Source organism: Rhamphochromis longiceps, linkage group LG7, assembly GCF_057381845.1.
Source record: "Rhamphochromis longiceps isolate RC_006_pf linkage group LG7, R_longiceps_female_GT1.1, whole genome shotgun sequence".
Taxonomy (NCBI): domain Eukaryota; kingdom Metazoa; phylum Chordata; class Actinopteri; order Cichliformes; family Cichlidae; genus Rhamphochromis; species Rhamphochromis longiceps.
The window spans coordinates 28,421,784-28,439,949 of record NC_140563.1 but is presented as its reverse complement, the minus strand read 5'-3'; the positions used below and the strand labels follow the sequence as shown (position 1 = coordinate 28,439,949).

At 43.6% G+C, this 18,166-nt stretch overlaps 3 protein-coding genes and 1 long non-coding RNA gene across 11 annotated transcripts in view; 2 read left to right on the top strand and 2 right to left on the bottom strand.

Moving 5' to 3' along the window:
- LOC146665492 (UDP-glucuronosyltransferase 2A2-like) overlaps positions 1-5,993 on the bottom strand; it is a 25,237-nt gene extending 19,244 nt beyond the window's left edge. Inside the window, exon 1 of the mRNA XM_085413198.1 lies at positions 5,736-5,993. Coding sequence (XP_085269324.1) covers positions 5,736-5,993 — 258 coding nt within the window. The remainder of the gene's footprint in view (positions 1-5,735) is intronic.
- Positions 3,021-9,084, top strand: LOC146665491 (uncharacterized). 4 transcript variants are annotated; one of them, XR_014912620.1, is made up of 6 exons: positions 3,021-3,095; positions 5,844-6,088; positions 7,446-7,759; positions 8,639-8,686; positions 8,776-8,923; positions 9,014-9,084. It is a non-coding gene; the product is annotated as an uncharacterized LOC146665491 (long non-coding RNA). The 4 variants fall into 4 exon arrangements; XR_014912619.1 differs by having other exon boundaries at positions 8,773-8,923; XR_014912621.1 differs by lacking the exon at positions 5,844-6,088 and having other exon boundaries at positions 8,773-8,923.
- The window catches only part of LOC146665490 (UDP-glucuronosyltransferase 2A2-like), an 18,081-nt gene continuing 7,356 nt past the window's right edge, over positions 7,442-18,166 (bottom strand). Inside the window, exons 2-9 of one of the 2 annotated variants that reach the window (XM_085413197.1) lie at positions 18,068-18,146; positions 12,175-12,423; positions 11,445-11,934; positions 9,241-9,389; positions 9,028-9,159; positions 8,769-8,856; positions 8,018-8,237; positions 7,442-7,750 (exon numbers count right to left, since the gene is read on the bottom strand). In XM_085413197.1, the coding sequence (XP_085269323.1) occupies positions 7,471-7,750; positions 8,018-8,237; positions 8,769-8,856; positions 9,028-9,159; positions 9,241-9,389; positions 11,445-11,934; positions 12,175-12,303 (1,488 nt within the window). In that variant the 5' untranslated portion in view covers positions 12,304-12,423; positions 18,068-18,146 and the 3' untranslated portion in view covers positions 7,442-7,470. Of the gene's footprint in view, positions 7,751-8,017; positions 8,238-8,768; positions 8,857-9,027; positions 9,160-9,240; positions 9,390-11,444; positions 11,935-12,174; positions 12,651-18,067; positions 18,147-18,166 lie in introns of those variants that run through there. The other variant, XM_085413196.1, reaches the window with a different exon arrangement.
- Positions 14,953-18,166, top strand: part of LOC146665489 (uncharacterized) — a 24,122-nt gene continuing 20,908 nt past the window's right edge. For 3 of the 4 annotated variants that reach the window (XR_014912617.1, XM_085413195.1, XM_085413193.1), the window contains exon 1: positions 14,953-15,106. The gene's annotated coding sequence lies outside the window, so the exon portion shown is untranslated. The remainder of the gene's footprint in view (positions 15,107-18,166) is intronic. The other variant, XM_085413194.1, reaches the window with a different exon arrangement.

Genomic DNA, 18,166 nt, shown 5'->3' with positions numbered 1-18,166 from the left:
CATCAGATCAATTGCTCTGGGCTCCTTTGATCAGCTCCATCACCTAGTGGGGGTGGGGGGTCATAGTTTGGTCCCGCCTTCACTGTTGTGATTGGTGTGGGGGTAGGGACAGGCTTAGGGCGTCGGGGGGTTCCCCGGAGGCATCTTCCTTGGGGGGCTCAACCCGGGGTAGCGGTCATGTCCGGTTAGGGGCTCTGTTGGCTCTCCGGTGACTGTTTCCTCGCGGCTGCGTGCAGCGGGGCTAGGGGAGGGTCTGTGCTGACGGACGTGGGTTACTGACCTGGTAGCCTGGCTGCCCCTGGGTGGGTCCGGGATGGGCGTGAGGTTCTGGGGGCGCTCCGTCTCTGGGCTGGGGCCCGGGCCGGGCCTCGGGGGCTTGGGTCCTGGTTGGTGTGTTGCCGGGGTTGTGGGCGGGTGGGTGCATGGGGGCCCAGCCCTGGAGCAGGGTGCCGCCGGTGCGTTGAGCCACCTGGGGGGCTCTTCAACTGGTGGGGGAGATTGTCACATCTTGCAGGAGCTTTCCTCTCCTCAGGAGCTGCCTCTGCAGGAGGGGGAGATACAGGAGAGGTGGAGGAAGATCTCAGCCTGGGTGTTTATTGTCTTATGTAGTCTGGAAGATGAGTGGATGGTGGGGTGGGTGCAGTTTTCTCTGTGGTGGGGTTGGGTGGACTGTCCCGGGCTCTGTGGGGCCGGGCGGCGCTGCTGCACTGGGCCCGGTCTGGATGGGCCTGGGCCCCCTTTCCCTGGCGGGTCGCGGAGTATGGGGGTGCCTACTGGGGTCAGCGGGGGAGCTGGCCCCAGGGAGGGGTCACTTGCCCCTCCCTTCCTTCCCTCCCCATCTCCAGCTGCCTCCCTCTTCCCGCTCCACCACAACCACCCACACATGCAGGGCCTTGGAGTAGGGGTATGTCACCAGGGTGCAGAGGAGGCTACCCCCCCCCCCCCCCCCCCCCCCTGTCCCCTTCTGGCTGCCTCTGCCTCAATTTTATCCCACAACTTAGACATTCACATTACTCACACTCTCATTACACATACATATAGGATCTTGGGGGTGGGCACGATACACGGAGTCCAAAGTACCATCAGGGTGTACACCCCACCCCTGGCATCGTTGCCCACCTCTCAATTTTAAATACACGTAGACATTGAGGGCTAGCAGGAGGGACCATGCGCTTACCTGCTGCTCTCTGGCAGGTAGCTCCATGCCCTCCTGGGTTTTAAATGCACCTTAGAACACACATGCATCAACATTACAATGAGCGGGTGGAGGGAGGTTCGGAGTCTTCTCTCACCCCCGTTCTCTGCGACCTGCTGGAGCAGGGGGGCTAGGACTAGGAGGAGGAGTTGGCCGTCCGACTGCGGTCTGGAGTGTGGAGCCTTCCTGCTGCTGCGGAGTCGGGGCGGTCTGCCTCCCCCCACCGCAGGGAAAAGGGAAACACCACCTGGGTCTGGGTGCAGTTCCCCCCTCCAGGGGCGGGGGCACCTAGACCCGGTTTGTAGAGTACGCTTGGGGAGTGTGATCGTGTGTACAGCGTCTCTTTATGTCTGTCTCCACGTTGGTTGAGTGTGGAGTGAGTGCATATGAGAGCATGAGGGTGGGAATGGATGTTTGTGTCTGTGTGTGCCTGTATGTCTGTGTCTATATGTCAGGTTGGGTGTCAGGCGCCACCTCTCTGGGGACATCTCAGGCCCTCCAAGGTTTGGAGGCCTATCTCCCCCTACCACCACTTCCCCTGCCAGTGGCGGACCCCCTCAGACATCGGTGCGTTGGTGGTTCTTTGTGTCCGGGGATGGGCGTCCAGGTACACACCGGCTCACTCCTTGGCGGCCGCTTATCGGGGCCTGGAGCCTGGGGCTCGCTCGGGCCACTTCGGAGGTGGGGTGCCCCCGGCCTCTCGGCCTGGGGCTCGGTCACTCAGGCGCAGCTGGCTGCCGGCGGAGCTCACGGGCGCGTCACTGCAACTCCCCCTGGCTTCTGCTCCGCGGCTGCTGAGTGAGCCCTCATCTGGGACTCTCCTCAGCTCTTTCTGGGACAGTGGCGCGGCTGCCCCTCTGTTGGTCTTCCTTGGTCTCTTGTGTTCTGGGGGCCTCTGGATGTCTGGAGTTTTGATCTCCTCCACACCTGCTTCACGCCCTGGAGGACGGGGCTGTGGCCCCCCCACACCCTCTAGCAGATTATTACATGAAGGAACCTTTTAAAAAAACAAAAAACAAGCGCGTCCATGCTCACAGGTGTACACACGGGTGATCACACCCACAAACTGCACCCTTTTTGGCTCCTACCTCAAAGCACACTGTGTTCTGTTGATCTTATGTGCTGCACAATAATGTTTAACATTTAGTATTTACTGTCATATTCCCATATATCATTGTGATGTTGTTTATTCTATTACTCTTGTTCTCTTCTGCTTGCTTTCTTTTTTCTTTCTCAGCAGGTGATCCAGGTGATTGATATATGCATTTTTTTTCTCTGCCCGTTCTGTTGGTTTTTGTCTTTTGCCCTTCTCCCCCGTCCCTCTTCTCAGCTGTTTCTCTTTCCCTCTTTCTTTCTCCCCTTCTTTCCCCCAGTCAAGTCTGTCCCGTATTCAGTAAGTGAAAATAAAATAAACAATAAAAGGTGAATCAAATGGACCATTACGGCAAGGCTGGGATGGTCAGTTTGGTAAAGTAAATCTGTTGGGCATCTTTCTTTGCCTTTAGACAACAATTCTGATGGCAAAAGAGCCAAACGGGACAGGCCAAAAAAAAAAAAAAAAAAAAAAGAGAACATGACACAGGTGAACCAAATCAGAGCAGACGAGACAAAGGAAGTGTGGTGAACACAAATGTGCTACCACATTTTGGTAAATTTTATTATTTTTAAGAAAAACATATGTCAGCAATTAAGACAATTATTATTTTACATTCATTACGTGTAGTCCATAACAATTGAGGAGAGTAAAAGTGAGAAATAATAAGCGGAACTGTTGACACTGTAGTCGTTCGCCCGCGGTTGCCTAGAGCGGACCAACTTCCTGTCCTCTCAGATGCAATTCGGGAAAAGACACGAGTGCTCCTGTGATTCTTTCTCTGAGACTCTACCTTTATTTTTACAGGTCAGTATCGTCTTAAAAATACAGTGTATGAGGGTTTTGTGCCTTGTTCTACTTCGGTGTTTACTGAGAGTTATGTTGACACCGCCGATGTAACCTTAAGTGGGGTTTAGTTGAAAATTACTGAAGCGCGGCACCGCAGCGGTGGTAAAGCCGAGCCGCGCAGCCCCAGGTCTCGCGAGAGTTACCGCGAGAGTTCGCCAGCCCGCGGGATGTATTTAAACTTGGTAAACTCCATTTAACAAGCAAATATGTGTGTGTGGTGCTCCAATTTAACTGTAAAGGCCCTGACATCAGATTATTCGAGATTAAAATATCTTATATATACTTTATGGTTCAAGTGATGTGGAAATGTTAAGAATAAGCTGAGAATGAATGTACATTTATGTTGTTACATTGCAAAGTAATACATCCAGGTGTGTTTTGTCTAATCTAGTAAGATTTATGCACTTATATCAGATTTGTGGATAAGCTATTTTGAGTTTGCCCTATATGTGAGAAAGAGCAATAAGACGTTTAAGGCATTATATGCTATCTGCACTGCTGATGTAAATGAGTGAAGGAATAGTGTGGTTAACAGTGTAAACTGGAGAAATGTAATGACCATAGATGCATATATTTGCCAAATGCCTTTTATTTACCTTTTACAGTTATTGAGCATATCTGACAAGTGAAAGCACTGGATGTAAATTATATTTGTTGATCTGAAATAAGAGATGCAATTCGGGAAAAGACACGAGTGCTCCTGTGATTCTTTCTCTGAGACTCTACCTTTATTTTTACAGATTTGTGTTCTTTTTGTTATTGTGGTCTTCACATCTGGGACCCGTAACAGAAGCAAAACTAAAAGCAAAGCACAAGGAGCACAAATTCTCTCAAAGTAAAACAGGAAGTAATAATTAAACAGAGAAAACACAATCACCTTAATGAAATTAATACAAGCAACTTGACAGAGGAGGGAAAAATACTAAGGGAACACAGAGAGTGGCAAAACATTAACTAACCATGGGGAACACAGGGAAGGCAGGATGAAGTGAAACAGGAATACAATGCAAACTACTATAAGCAAGAAAGGAGCAAAAACTAGTTGGACTCAAAATAAAAGATTACTACAAATACCAAAATCAACCAACAAAGGATATAACAGAAGTTGTAGACTAATACATGAAATGTAAACTTAAGTAAACAATTTAACAGAACTTTAAAACCCAAAAACACAGAATGCTGGGCAGCAGGTTGCAGACCATGACATCCAGCAGCCTTGTGGTTTGTCCAGATGCAGCTTTGCAACCATAAATCATGCTGCAATGTTCTTTTCAGAGAGAAGATGATTTCTCCTGAAATCCCTTCAGCCATATTTGTTCAGTGTGTTTCAAATTGTGCTGTTGTGATGGCATCAGCCACACATGGGTAAATCAGTCCATTTGTTCACTTTATTAGTTTGGTTTGCAGTTTTTTTTCCATTAATATAATTCATTAATCATTTTATTTAAACCGAACACTGATTTTATGAGGCGCACGCATAATAGCATTGTGTGGTTTTTCTAAAAATGTTTTCTGTTATATTAATTATGTTTCTCTTTCTTTGAGTTACCTGGTTTTGGGTGGTGGCTGTTTCCTGTCTGGGCAAAAGGCGTGGCTGAGGAGCCTGAGAACAAAATGCCTGCTCAGCAGGGCCAACGTTGTGCTTATCAGGAACAGGGGTGTTTTAGGTTTACTTATGTTATTCTGTGCTTAGTTAATATTAGTGTGTGTTTTTATTTTCCCCTATTGTGTGTAAATGGTTTGGCCAAACCACTATAAAAGCTACCCTCTTGTCTTTGTATCTAGGTCAGTTTGTGAGTTAAGTTGTGTCCACTTTGTTTGTTTAAGTTTCTAGAAATTACTTTTTGTGGAGTTATATTTAGTTGGCCTCTTTTATGGGCCTGCTAGTTATGTTTTTGAATTTTGTCTTTTGAACTTTTTTGAGGGTTAAAATGAAGAAAACCCTTTTTGAAGACATTTTTTCCTGTGTCCTCTATGCTTTGGCTGCTTGGTCCCTCACAGCTGTCATGAACTTACACTTTTAACCTGCTTCTCACAGGACTGTAAACACACAGTGGGCTAAAGCTTTAACAAAAAACAGGTACCAGCATACTACAGGAAAAATTCATACAATTATTAGGAATAATTAAGATTGGGACTTCTGCAATATCACAAATATTCAAAGCCTCTAGGAAAATTGCCATCAGAAAAATAATGAAATCAAAACTTAAACCAAGACTCCAAATATTAACAGACCTCAGCACTGTGACACCACAGAGTGGAATAGAGAAAAGATAACAATAAATATCTAAAATTGATGCAGAAAGCCTGAGTGCATCAACACATTATTTTTCACTTGAAATTGACCCTGTGATGCTGAGTTAGATACGCAGTTAATAAAATTAATGAATGGATGTTTTCTGAGAAAAAACATGATTTCTTCCAGACAAAGAAAGTGAAAGTGTCTGATGATGAAACTTTTCATGGGAGGTACTACAAACCCTTAACTAATGTGTAGCAATGTTCAAAGGACACTAATATCCATGGAAGTGATTGTCAGTGATTGTCAGGGATCTTCTTTGGGTGACTACAAACACGCTGTATAAACACCAGTGTTACCTTGAAGACCAGGAAGTTGAACTTGGCAGCGTTGCGGCTGTTGTTGTAGTTGACAGACGGCGATGCATCGGGCACTAAGATGGTGACCGAATGATTCCTCTTCACCAGCTCCTCTATGATGTTCCGCATGTTCAACCAATGGCTGAACTCTCCCGGAAATGCCAGAACATGGCCACCATGTACCAGGGAGACGGGATGAAGGAGCAGGAGGGTGAGGGGAAGAAAAAGAAGAGGAAGAGACGTGGAAACCTGCATCATGTGTGAAACAACAAAAAGATCCTGAGTTTGTGAGCAAATCCAGTCAGACTGAAACTGCAGGTCCAGAGTCCAATCTGCTCAGAGGTCAGCTGCAGGTGAGAGCTGTGCTCTGATTGGATGACAACACAAAGCCTGAGGCAAACACAGAAACCTGTTTATTCATTGTCCTGCTGGACCTCACTCACAGTTTCTCAAGTTTTCTCATTTCTTAGAGGTTCATCAGAGTCAGTGCTCAGTTCAGATAACATTTTTTACAGCAGGTGACTTTAACCACAGGCTCAGAACTGCAATTTTTTCATTATCAGACTTAGTCTGTGAAAATATAAATGAAGCCACTCACGGTAACTATGTTTGCTGAAAACCCTCTGCAGTGTGACTGACTCTAAGTAACATTTACATTTAGAGTAGTGAACCACACAGCAGCACCCAGGAAAAACTCCAGTACAGCAGTTTATTTCCACATCCTTTAGTTTTACAGGTTTCTCACTGTGATCAGGACCTTTCTGTCCAAGGAGACTTCTGCACAATCAACATGTATAGCCAGAATACACAGATACAGCGATTAAGAAATGCTGGTGCAGGTGTGACCTCTGATACATAAATATAATCTTTGAAAATGTTCCAGTGGAAAAGGAGAGCTTTATGTGAGCACTGTGTTTGACTGTAAGTGGATGTGATTGGTTAGTGTAGTAAACTCATAAAGACTGCACAATGCTGCTCTCTTCAGCTTGTGAGGGCAGACCATCCCGATTTTTACATACAAAGGTGAGCAGGGAAAGAATCACTTGTAATAAAAAAACCCAAAAACACTGAAGCTTCAACGTTTCTGTATAAAACTCATATTGATATGTGCTCAGCATTGTGATAAAATTTTATCTAGTATCCAACGAGTCATTAAATCTTCATAGAGATTTTAAAAATTCAATTTTATGACGTCAAAGAGTTCAGATATAAATATAAACTGCAAGCTTGAAATCCTCAGGTGACCTCATGAACAGCATGTTCTCAGTTTAATCAGAACGTGTTAGGCATGTCCAGGGATGGATCCCTGTGGAACACCATTAGTGATGGAAAGGGATTCTGAAATGTTTAGATATTAAGTCCTAATGAAGATGAAACCAGTTAATCTGTGTTTAACCTGTTAAACACAGATTAAATGCAATCCCCAAATAGGACTCAGGTGAGGTCAGTTTTCTGGGTGATTTTTAAGGAGTTTTCTAAACACTGGCATAGTCAGTTAATTTCAGTATCAGGCACAAAAAAAAACATGTTTGTTTTTATGTGTTAAATATTGTTTCAATCAGTAGTAAATGCTGGTCTGTAAATCAGGTCATGGGTTAATTTAAATATTCTCCTCCCTATGTTTTGTGCCTTGAACAGGGTCAGCTGATAATGTTTCCCATCTTTCGTACATAGTCTTGTTACTAGACTCTCCTTTGTAAATACCAACAGGACGGTGCAAACAGGAAATCTCTCTTCAGTCCTTCTTCTCTCTTCCTGCTCGCCGTCTGCACTGCCGCAGGATGCAGCGTATCCCCACCCACCACAAAGCAGCGACGGTCATCAAAGCGATCAGCAGGGCAGCACCGGTGTCCAAGCTGTGGTACTGGAACCAGTTCAGGTCGTATGATGCCAACCGCAGATGCCTAGCTCCACCGTGTCGCATCACAAACTCCACCCAGAAGACGGCGGTACTCAGTGGCGTTACTGGCTGGTCACGGTGCACCGCTGACAGACGCTGCATGTTGGTCCTGTAGCTGTGCATGGTAAACAAACAGGAAGTCATATGACAGTTTCACTGTTAAACAGTAGTGCACTTTTATTGTGAAGGAATCAGGTCAAAGACAGGAAATGGGGCGACCGTGGCTCAGGGGGTTGGGAATCGCATCTGTAACCGGAAGGTCGCTATATAAATCCAATCCATTATTATTAAATAAAATGTTATTAAACAGGTCCGAATGTACAAAGATGAAACTATTAACAGGAAATATACAAACACAATTCCACACTAAAATCACCTTTACCTTGGCTGGTTTGTGACGACGTGCAGCGCCTCTGCCAGCTCCTCAGCTGTCAGATGGTTGAAGTCCAGGACGATGGCGGTGCCGAGGCGGCTCATACGGGCGAGATTATCAGGCTGATCGCCAAACAGCGGCACGCCCACCAGAGGCACGCCGTGAAACACAGCTTCATATAGACTGTTAGTGCCGCCGTGTGTCACGAATGCCTTTGTCTTTGGGTGACCTGAGGACAAAAAAAATACAGAGCTTTTATTGTGAAAGAACATCTTTTTGCAAATATTGATTATGTTAGTTGCCATTTCTGAGTCAAAACTTACCAAAGATTCTCACACTCAAATAAACACTTGGGCATCACTGAGAGTTAAAAACAGCCAAAATTCTTTCATCCTCAATGAAATGATCTGTTTGGCTTCTCTCACACCTGTTTAAATAAAGTTTAACATACAGGCATCCAAGATTTATAAAATTTAACAGAGTTTAAAGTTAACGGGAAGTCAGCTAGTTAGCTTCTATGTAAAGATACACCATGCACTGACAGAGATTTCTACCCCCCCCCCCCAACCACCACCAAAAACATAAAATATACTGTTATCACTTCGGACATAAATGATAAGCCATCCACAGGAGGATTATCATCCACGCAGGAGGAGTCTGGACCTGGAAGGAGGCTTGGTATGTTGCCACTTAGCAAGTGAATAAGAGGCCTATTTGAGCTTTTATTTTGAAATTCCATGACATCATGAATGAGTCATACCCAGCAGGTCGTTCTGAGGGATCCAATCAGAAATCTTGGTGTTTGGAGCCAATGCAGTTGGAGCCTCGCCACGGTAACGCCAAATCACCTGAAAGGAAGAAAACACTCTTCAAGTCAAAGATGAAACAAACCATCTGAGCTTCTTCTGCCTGCAGGTATTTTTTGGATGATTATTGCAGAAAGTAATCAATGATGCAATCAATATCTGCTGACAGCCCAGTCCCTGATTGTTTGTCTGTGAGTAGGTGGAGCTTCTGACCTTCTGTGGGATCTGACCGAAGGCGGTGGCGATGATGTTAGCGTGCTGCATCGTCAGGTTGGTTACCATGGAGCCGAAGGAAGCCACAATTATGCCGGCATCACCTGAACTCTGCACAAATGCCTCCAGGTCCTGGAAGATGTGACATCATCATTACATCAACACTCACCTGTCCCATTTCAGAATAAAAGTGTGTGCAATCAGAGCTCACACCTCTGGCAGCTGATTGGCCGGTTTGCAGTGTAGACCGCCCACGTATTTGAAGTTTGGTGGGGTCGGCCGTGGCGTCTCAATGTCCCAGAACGTCCTGATGAGCCACACGTCGGCCTTCCCCATAGTCTCACACACACTGCTGGGAGTTCCTGTCCATACAGGAAAGAAGGGATATGACTTCAAAATAAAAGTTTGTACAGATTCAAAGTTATTTGGACAAGGATGGTTTCTATAATTCTGCATCTGTGCACCAATATAACGGACTTTACATCAAACCATCGAGATGTGACTAAGTGCAGTCTTCCAGCTTTAATTCAGGGTTTAACTTCAGTCTAACATTAACAGTTCATGAATTACAGACATTTTTTTACACAGTCCCTCATTCTCAGAGGATCTAAAAATAACGTTACAAACAAATTTAATTTTACATCAAAGGACAGTTCTCACTACTTGATGAAAATCCTTTGACTGATGAAGAACCCACAGATCAAATGCTGTCTCTTCCTCCAGCTGCTGCTGGTTTCTGCTCTCTGCCTTCAGTTTTGTACTTGAATGCTGAAATGTTGCTCTGCTGGTCTGAGATCAGCTGACTGACTCAGTCATTAAAGAGTATCTTTGGGTTGTTTTGCAGTTTGCTTTGGCTCATCATTGTCTGCTCTGTGAAGCTCAGTGTGATCAGTTCTACAGCATCAATATGAATGTGAGCAGAGAGTAAGACTGTCGTTGTGCTGGTTTTCATCTTTGATTTGTTTTCATACCTAATTACTAAGAGAAAGATCACGTGTGATCTCATTAGGATAGGGGTTTGTGTTGGTGTGTGGGGCTGTAGCCTGTAGGTTTATATTGTTAAATGCTGATTATGAGACAGTGTGTTTCAAATCATTTTACAGAGTAACATGAAAGTAACATAATGAGAATGTCTTTCTCCTGGGTGTAATTAAGTAATGTACTGCATTACTTTTAGGAAAAGTGTTCTGTAAGGGGAAATACCTCCAACATGCACAAACATGTGACCCACAGCATGTAATTAATTTGCATGAATGTAATGTCTTTGATTGCAAAATTCTTATCAATTCCCATCCCTAAGGAAGACAGTCTTTAACATCACATCCTCATCATATCTTAATCTTTGCAATCCTTATTTTCAGCTCACATCATGGAAAGTGTAGGTGTTTATTCCTTCAAATAAATACTGCTGTAACATCTTTGCTCTGTGGACCTCTGATTATTTTGGATGTGCTCAGATGGTTATCAGAAAGACATTAAGCCACCACTGCAGTGTTCATCAGTGAGCTGTCTGAAGACTTTTGACATGAGTGTAAACCTATCTGTGAGCTCCCAAAAAGTTGATTCTGTTCATCTTGAAATAGCCTTTCCAGTGGGAGAAATGTTACATCATCATCATCTAAGTGACTTCTTCAGCCTCAGCTGACTGCAGGCTTCCCCAACCTTATACATTTGCACAATGACTGAAACTAGCACCATTGACGAACAATGGCTGTAAGGTCAGTTTCTTGATCATTAATATGGACATTGTCATGATCATTGATTAAATGCAGATCCACAGTCTATTCAGACCTACAGGCCAGTGGACACTCTTTCAATGATGAGGATGTACACACCCTGGACAGGGAGGAACGCTGGTTTGAGCGCAGAGTCAAAGAGGCCAGGGAAAGACCATCTCTGAATCGAGGAGGGGGCCTAAGGATACATCTTTTGCCATCTTACAATGCTGTTTTTGCATTTATTCCCTAACTCTCTTTGAATGGTACTCATGGATCAATGATCAATGGTCACTAATGAATCATCAATGGTCTTTTTCAGTGGTTGTTGATCAATGGTCATGACGATTTGTATATTAATGATTATGAAACTGACCTCACAGCCCATTGTTCGTCACTAGTGCTAGTTTCAGTTATTATTCAAATATACTCTTTATAAGGTTGGGGAAACCTGCAGTCATCTAAGACTGAAGAAGTCACCTGAAATCGTCTTTCACCCACTGAAAACGTCCAGATGAACAGAATCAACGTTTTGGGATTTTCCTACCTGAATATTGAGCATGCATCCAGAAATTTCTGTGAGCTGTTATTTTAGTTAAACTCTGAATCAAAGCTGAATATCTGCCTTCAGTCACATAATGATAGTTTATTTAAACCCTGTGTGATGCCCTCAGAGTGGAGACTTAACTCTTGACCGCTGACCTTTGATCTCCCTGTAGTATTGATCGAGCGTCAGCTTCCAGGTCAGTTCGCTTACTGCTGACGACCCCACATATATCACCATGTTGACCAGCCTCTCACTGAGTGTCATGTGGTCGTTGTATGAGAGAGGAGCTAACGGGACGTAGGATGGCGGTGCGGGGGCGTGGCCACAGTGTCGCTCAAAAACACTGCCGAAGCTGAAGCGCATTGAGATGATGAGTGGCACACTGAGCAAGTCTGCCACCAGGTCACCACACATTGCCATCGAGTCCTGCAAGATGACGTCAAAGCTGGTGTGGCGCAGAGTCGCCATCAGCTGCTTGTTCCTCAGCATTCCGTCACACTGCTGCCTCCCGAAGTCCAGGAAGTGCAGTATCCAGGAAGCCGTCTTTAGGAACTTCTGCAGTGGTGAAGACAAGTGCGCCTCATACATGGAGAAACGCATCAATTCCTGCATAAGGTCCAGATACTCCTGCCGGCTGTACGACACCTGCAGGAGGAAACACCTGATCAGGTCATTGATTCTATATCAGCTACGCCCAAAAAAAACAATGAAAAAAATGCTTTCCTCTGATTTTCAGGTCTGAAATGAGACAAACACGGAGAGGTGTCTGTGGGTAATCAGGGGGAAGGACGGGAAATTAAAGTTACTCAGAACCATTACTTCACAGTGATTGTCAGGGATCTTCTTTATGTGACTACAAACACGCTGTATAAACACCAGTGTTACCTTGAAGACCAGGAAGTTGAACTTGGCGGTGTCACGGCTGTTGTTGTAGTTGACAGACGGCGATGCATCGGGCACTAAGATGGTGACCGAATGATTCCTCTTCACCAGCTCCTCTATGATGTTCCGCATGTTCAACCAATGGCTGAACTCTCCCGGAAATGCCAGAACATGGCCACCATGTACCGGGGAGACGGGATGAAGGAGCAGGAGGGTGAGGGAAAGAAGAAGAAGAGGAAGAGACGTGGAAACCTGCATCATGTGTGAAACAACAAAAAGATCCTGAGTTTGTGAGCAAATCCAGTCAGACTGAAACTGCATGTCCAGAGTCCAATCCGCTCAGAGGTCAGCTGCAGGTGAGAGCTCTGATTGGACAGCATGATTGGCCTGCTTCAAGGCAAACACAGAAACCTGTTTATCCATTGTCCTGCTGGACCTCACTCACAGTTTTTAGAGTCAGCTCAGGTAAAATGACACAGTAACACATATCACAGAATAAAACTTTAACCACAGCCTGAGCAGCTTCATATTCATCTCTCAGTCTGTGAGAATATTAAATATCAAGAGTCAGACTGTACATGAAACACACTCTTGCTTTAATCAGAGGCGGAGCCAGACATTTGAAACAGTAGTATGCATGTGGGATTCTTTTTTTTTTTTTTTTTGGGGGGGGGGTAGAAATGACTGAGATCAATAGGCTCTGTTTTGAGTTTTGTTCAAAAACGAAGGACTTCATATAGGGAAAAAAATATCACATATGCAGGACACCTTAAACTAGGTTTTTAATTAAGCAGCAAGGCAGAACAAAGTCGGGCTATATCAAGACACGAGGACTAAACCCCAATTCAACCAGACCCAGAACTGATCCGGAATTAAAACAGGACTACAACAGTTCAAACTCAGGACTACTTAGGACTTAACCAAGACAGAACCAGAATCAGAACTAGATGATAGTAGCACTAAAAATCATCATAGACCTGCACTACACTTATTTTTTTAATTCTACAAAGTCCACTATTTAGATTGAGAAAAGTTTATATAATTATTTAGCCTTGTTGTGCAAACAAGCCTGCATAACTTAATAAATATAGAATTTGAAAAGTAACAAACCAAAAAAGAAACACTCGGTACGAGATACATGAGTACCTATGATACAGTGATACTTTTGGTAAACAACCATTTGACTAACATGTGTCTCACCTGCTCTTGTTCCCTCTCTCTTCTGTCCTCATTCTCCTCTCTCTCCCTCTCTGTTCCTCTCTCTCCCTCTTTGTGCTGACAATCATCAAATATACAGTTGAAACCAGATATTTACAAACTCTTCAGATAAAAACACTTTTTTAATTGTAACATCAAATCAGACTAAATGTTTATTTTTTTAGATTGATAAATATAAAAAACATATTTGTTAACTGTAAGAGTAAAGAGAGAAACTGTCTGTATTTCTTAATTGTACATGGCACCAAATTGTATTCAAAAGTGAGCCACACTTATGGAGCTCCACAATTCTTTTCCTGGTGTTTTGGTTGACATCTCTTGATGTTCCCATGTCACAGAAACAGGCTCTGTATTTTGCCTTATATGCATCCACAGCTGTGGCACCAATTTACTCACATGGACTCTACTAACCTATCAGAAGCTTCTTCAGCTCAGAATGGAATCGTCTGGAGTTTTCTTATTAATTAACAATAAACTTAGTGTATATGTACTCCTAAATCTGATGAAAGTGATAAAAAATAGACAGCTCTCTCTTTATTCTGACATTTAACGAATTCAAAAGATATTTCAATATTTATTTAACCAAAACAAAACAAGTTTACTCTAAATTGATGTTGTACAGTAAAAAAATGTTCTTGTGTTTTCCATAAAGTGTGTGTAAATATCTGGTTTAAACTGTGAATATACTGCTGTGTATTGAACTTCCTCTTGTTTTGCATAGAAATATACTGAACAACATACAAAGCACAATATATAAAATACTACCAGAGTTTTTTCTTTGAAAGAAGCCCCTTATGTCCATTCTTGTATATCAGTGCATTACTGAAACCGATTTATTTAGCCGTGGAGGGAAACAACTGAAAATATGAAATAAACACACATGTAAGCTAAGACTCTCTAAAGAAACAGCATTGTTGTTGTTCAGTTTTTCATTTCGCCATTTGTTGATTCACTCGAAGAGCAAGTAAGGTAATATGGGTCAAGTGATCAGTTTGACATCAATCTTTCGTGATACACCGTCATATTTACATTATTTGTACAGTACGAATGACTTGCTTTGGTAACTGGTCAAACTTCAGTTCTCCTCTGTCTGCCTGGCTGCGCTTCTCTAACAGCGCACTCGCAGGCAGCAGCTGCCCCGTCTGAGCTCAGATCATACCAATATTAGGGGGGATTTACGCACAGTTGTAAATTCCCACAGTGTGCTCTATGTGCTTCGAATATTGTGTGTAGTTTTTGTTTTATACAGTTGTCAGCCAGGCATCTAACTATGAAAAAATTACACTCCAAAAGACCCCGGGCTTCTGAAAAAACAACCCGGGCTTAAGCCCAGTAAGCCTCCCAGCTCCGCCACTAGCTTTAATCACACTCTCATCTGCAGAAACTCAACACTGCAGCTTTCATGAACACTTTTTCTGATCTGCTTTAAAATGGATGATAAGTAAAGACAATACATCTGAGAGCTCAAAGCGCCGCACTGCAGGCGTCACAGACACACACACACAGCCGCTTCCTGTTCTTTCAAGAGCTTTTATTTTGAAGTTTCCGGCGGAAGTTCCTCGGTGTAACTGCTGCTAGCTTCCTGTCGACCTGTGTGGTGCAAACAGAGGTTCCGAAAGTGGACAGGGCGGACGGATTCCGCATTTCCGTTTAACCGACTAAAATGGGATCTGAGAGGACTTAACGGAACCTGAAGGATCCGCCGGGCTAAAGCCAGGTAAACACAGCGGTTAAAAATTTCTCGGTTTGTCCCGGGCTGACAGCCTCCCTCATAGTAAAGCCTGCTAACGCAGCTAGCCGCTGTTAGCTCAAACACTTTACTAATTTTCCCAAATCTCGTTTTTTCCCCACTTTGACCCTCACCGTTCCCGCCTCGTGACTTCCCTTGATGTAACGTCACATGAGTTCCGCTCTGACGAAATAGAAAAACGTCAGGTGAGCCGTTAGTCAGTTGACTGAAAACGGGTAACAGGAATATTTCTGGGTGTTCTGTAAGTCTCGCGAGAAAACGTGAAGCTGTGACATCTCATTATTTGTATTCCACCTGCCGATTGCTCATCAGACTACCACAAAATAGAACTTTACATTTACAGTTAAGACCTAAGTGTAAGTGCGGTCATTTAATCCTGAAGGGGACATCTTTGTCCCCACGGTAACCTCACAGGTGAGTTCCCTCTGATGATGTAACATTTACCCAAGCTTCCTGTTTGGCTGTATGAATAAAGTGTAATTCAACTGAAAGGTACAGTGAGGTGATTTGTGGAGTGTATGCAGAATGGCAGGTAAAGCTCCGCCTTTATGTATCAGGGGAAGATGGATCAATTAGAGATTATCAGTGAAATCAAGAAGGTCAATCAGATCAATTGGAGATTGTTTCAAGCGGGCTGTGGTCATGTGACCTGTGCTCTCTGATGGAGTGTCAGCCATGCATTCAGGGTACAGCTGGGCGAGGAAAATATAATATGATATATATATACATACATACATACATATACATATATGTGTGTATCATGATATGTCTTGAGCCTCCAGCGCCCTCGGTACCGGGGACAAAGGGGGTGAGCTGCAGTTTAAGCCTCCATGAATTTTGTTTTTTTACGTAAATAGCTACATGTGTGGTATCCACAGAAACCTCGGAATCTCAGCTAAAAGCTCATACAAACCATTTCTACAACCACCAAACACAGCGAAAATAACAAACAATTAAAAGAGCAGTCATGTAATTTCACAACATGTGCCCAACCACAAACAATGAAGCTACGAACTCACTCGACTTCATATAACCAAGCAAATGGCACGTTGTCTAAAAGCAGAGATGTCGCAGATTCCAAAGCTGCACGTTTTGTCACGCTCCGACCAAAATTCACTGAACCAGCTGCAAAAGAAGACCATAAATATACTTCACGTTCGATAAACAATAACATGGAATCAGGCTTACTGTGCAGTTTTTCTTTGTTTCTCTCCCCGATATGTAGCTCATATAAAAGCTGGCTTATCTAAAGTTTTCTTTGGTGTGTGGGGAGACGTTCATGTGCAGAGTTTAAAACATTCTTAATTTTGCAGTGGATGACTTTCCAGCTGGTGGAATAGATTAGTGGTACTGCTATCTTACGTGGCAATAGTTTAACAGCATGTTTTGCAAATTACCACATTTTGTTTGATATCCTCATAAAATCCAAACGACAGCGAGTCTCATTCTCTCACTTAAGTGAAATTCCCACTGTCGCCATATTTTTCCCTATCTGGTAGTATATAAACACACATGCTCAATGCAGTGTGCTGGGTAGAAAATTTTCCAGTTGGGAGGGGGATTATTGATGCATTCGCAGCATTTGGGAGAAAAAAAATCAGTGAATTACGTGCAGACAGCTTAATATTTCCATGACAACCTATACTCGATGGTTACGATAAAGCGATTTTAACCATCAATGCAGTCATCTCAGAAATAATGAGCTCCTCTTCCAACCCATCAGGACTCTCAGTGGCCATTTCACAGTACTCAAGTACACAAGACCGTAGTTGTGTACAGACAGATCTAGGGCAGCAGGTTGAGGGTCGCAGATGCCAACAGACTCAATAAACTGATCCACAAGGTCAGTAATGCTGTGGGGATGGAGCTGGACTCCCTTAAGGTGGTGTCGGAGAGGCATATGCTGTCCAACATAAGGACAATGCTGGACAATACCTCCTACCCACTGCATGATGTGCTGGCCAGTCATAGGAACATGTCACAGTACACTAGGGTTTGCCATATTATACGTTCACGGTAATACCGGTGCAATGTTAGGCAACGATAAGAAATTGAAATATCGCGATAATATATGGGTAAAACACGCATGTGCAGTGCCTTTGTTTTCATATGCACATGTCCGAAAAAGCATGGCGGTAACAGAGAATGAGAAGGGAGAAAGCGGATCGTTGAGTGAAACGGATGAACCAGAATTTGTTTGTAAAAATGGTGACACTTCAGTGATGTGGAACTGATTTGGTGTTTGTCCGTCAGATACACGACAAAGCACTTTTTTTTTTTTCTGCAATGCAAGCGGCCGCCGTTATTGCCGTATTTGCCGGACTAAGGTGCTCGTAAATCTGGGTCCTAAACTCAGTCTTCTTCAGGTCCCAAAGTCAAACGAACACTGCAGCATCACTGAGAGTTAAAAAAAACTGTCTAAATTCATTCATCTTTAATAAAACGATCAGCATTGCTGCTTTACCAGGTGTAACTATGAAGTTTAACATCCAGGCATCCATGAAAACAGAATTTATTACGTTTAACAGAGTTAGAAGTTAGCAGGAAGTTAGAAGTTAGCTCGCTAGTTTTGGTAGTTATCTAAGCATGATATAGCATGTTCTGACTGAGAGATTTTTTTTTTTTTTTTTTCGTGTCCCGTTTGGATCTTTAGCCATCAGAATTGTTGTCTTAAGGCCAAGAAAGATGCCAAGCGGATTTATTTTACCAAGTGGATCATCATGGCCTTGCCATATTGGTCCATTTGATTGACCTTTATTATAATTATGAATTTATTTTATTTTCAGTTGCTACAAACGGGACGGACATGACTGGGGGATAGGACAGGGAGAAAGAATGAAAGAAAGAGAGGGAGAGAAAGAAAACCAAAGGGGAGAAGAGACGGTGAGAAGGGGGGGAAGAAAGAAAAAAAAAAAAAAACCTGCATACCTGTGTGGATCAGCATGCTTGCATTCCAAAGGTTTCTCCATGTAACGATCTGCTAGGGAGTGTGGGGACTGAGAGATTTCTGAAAAAAATCAAACGTAC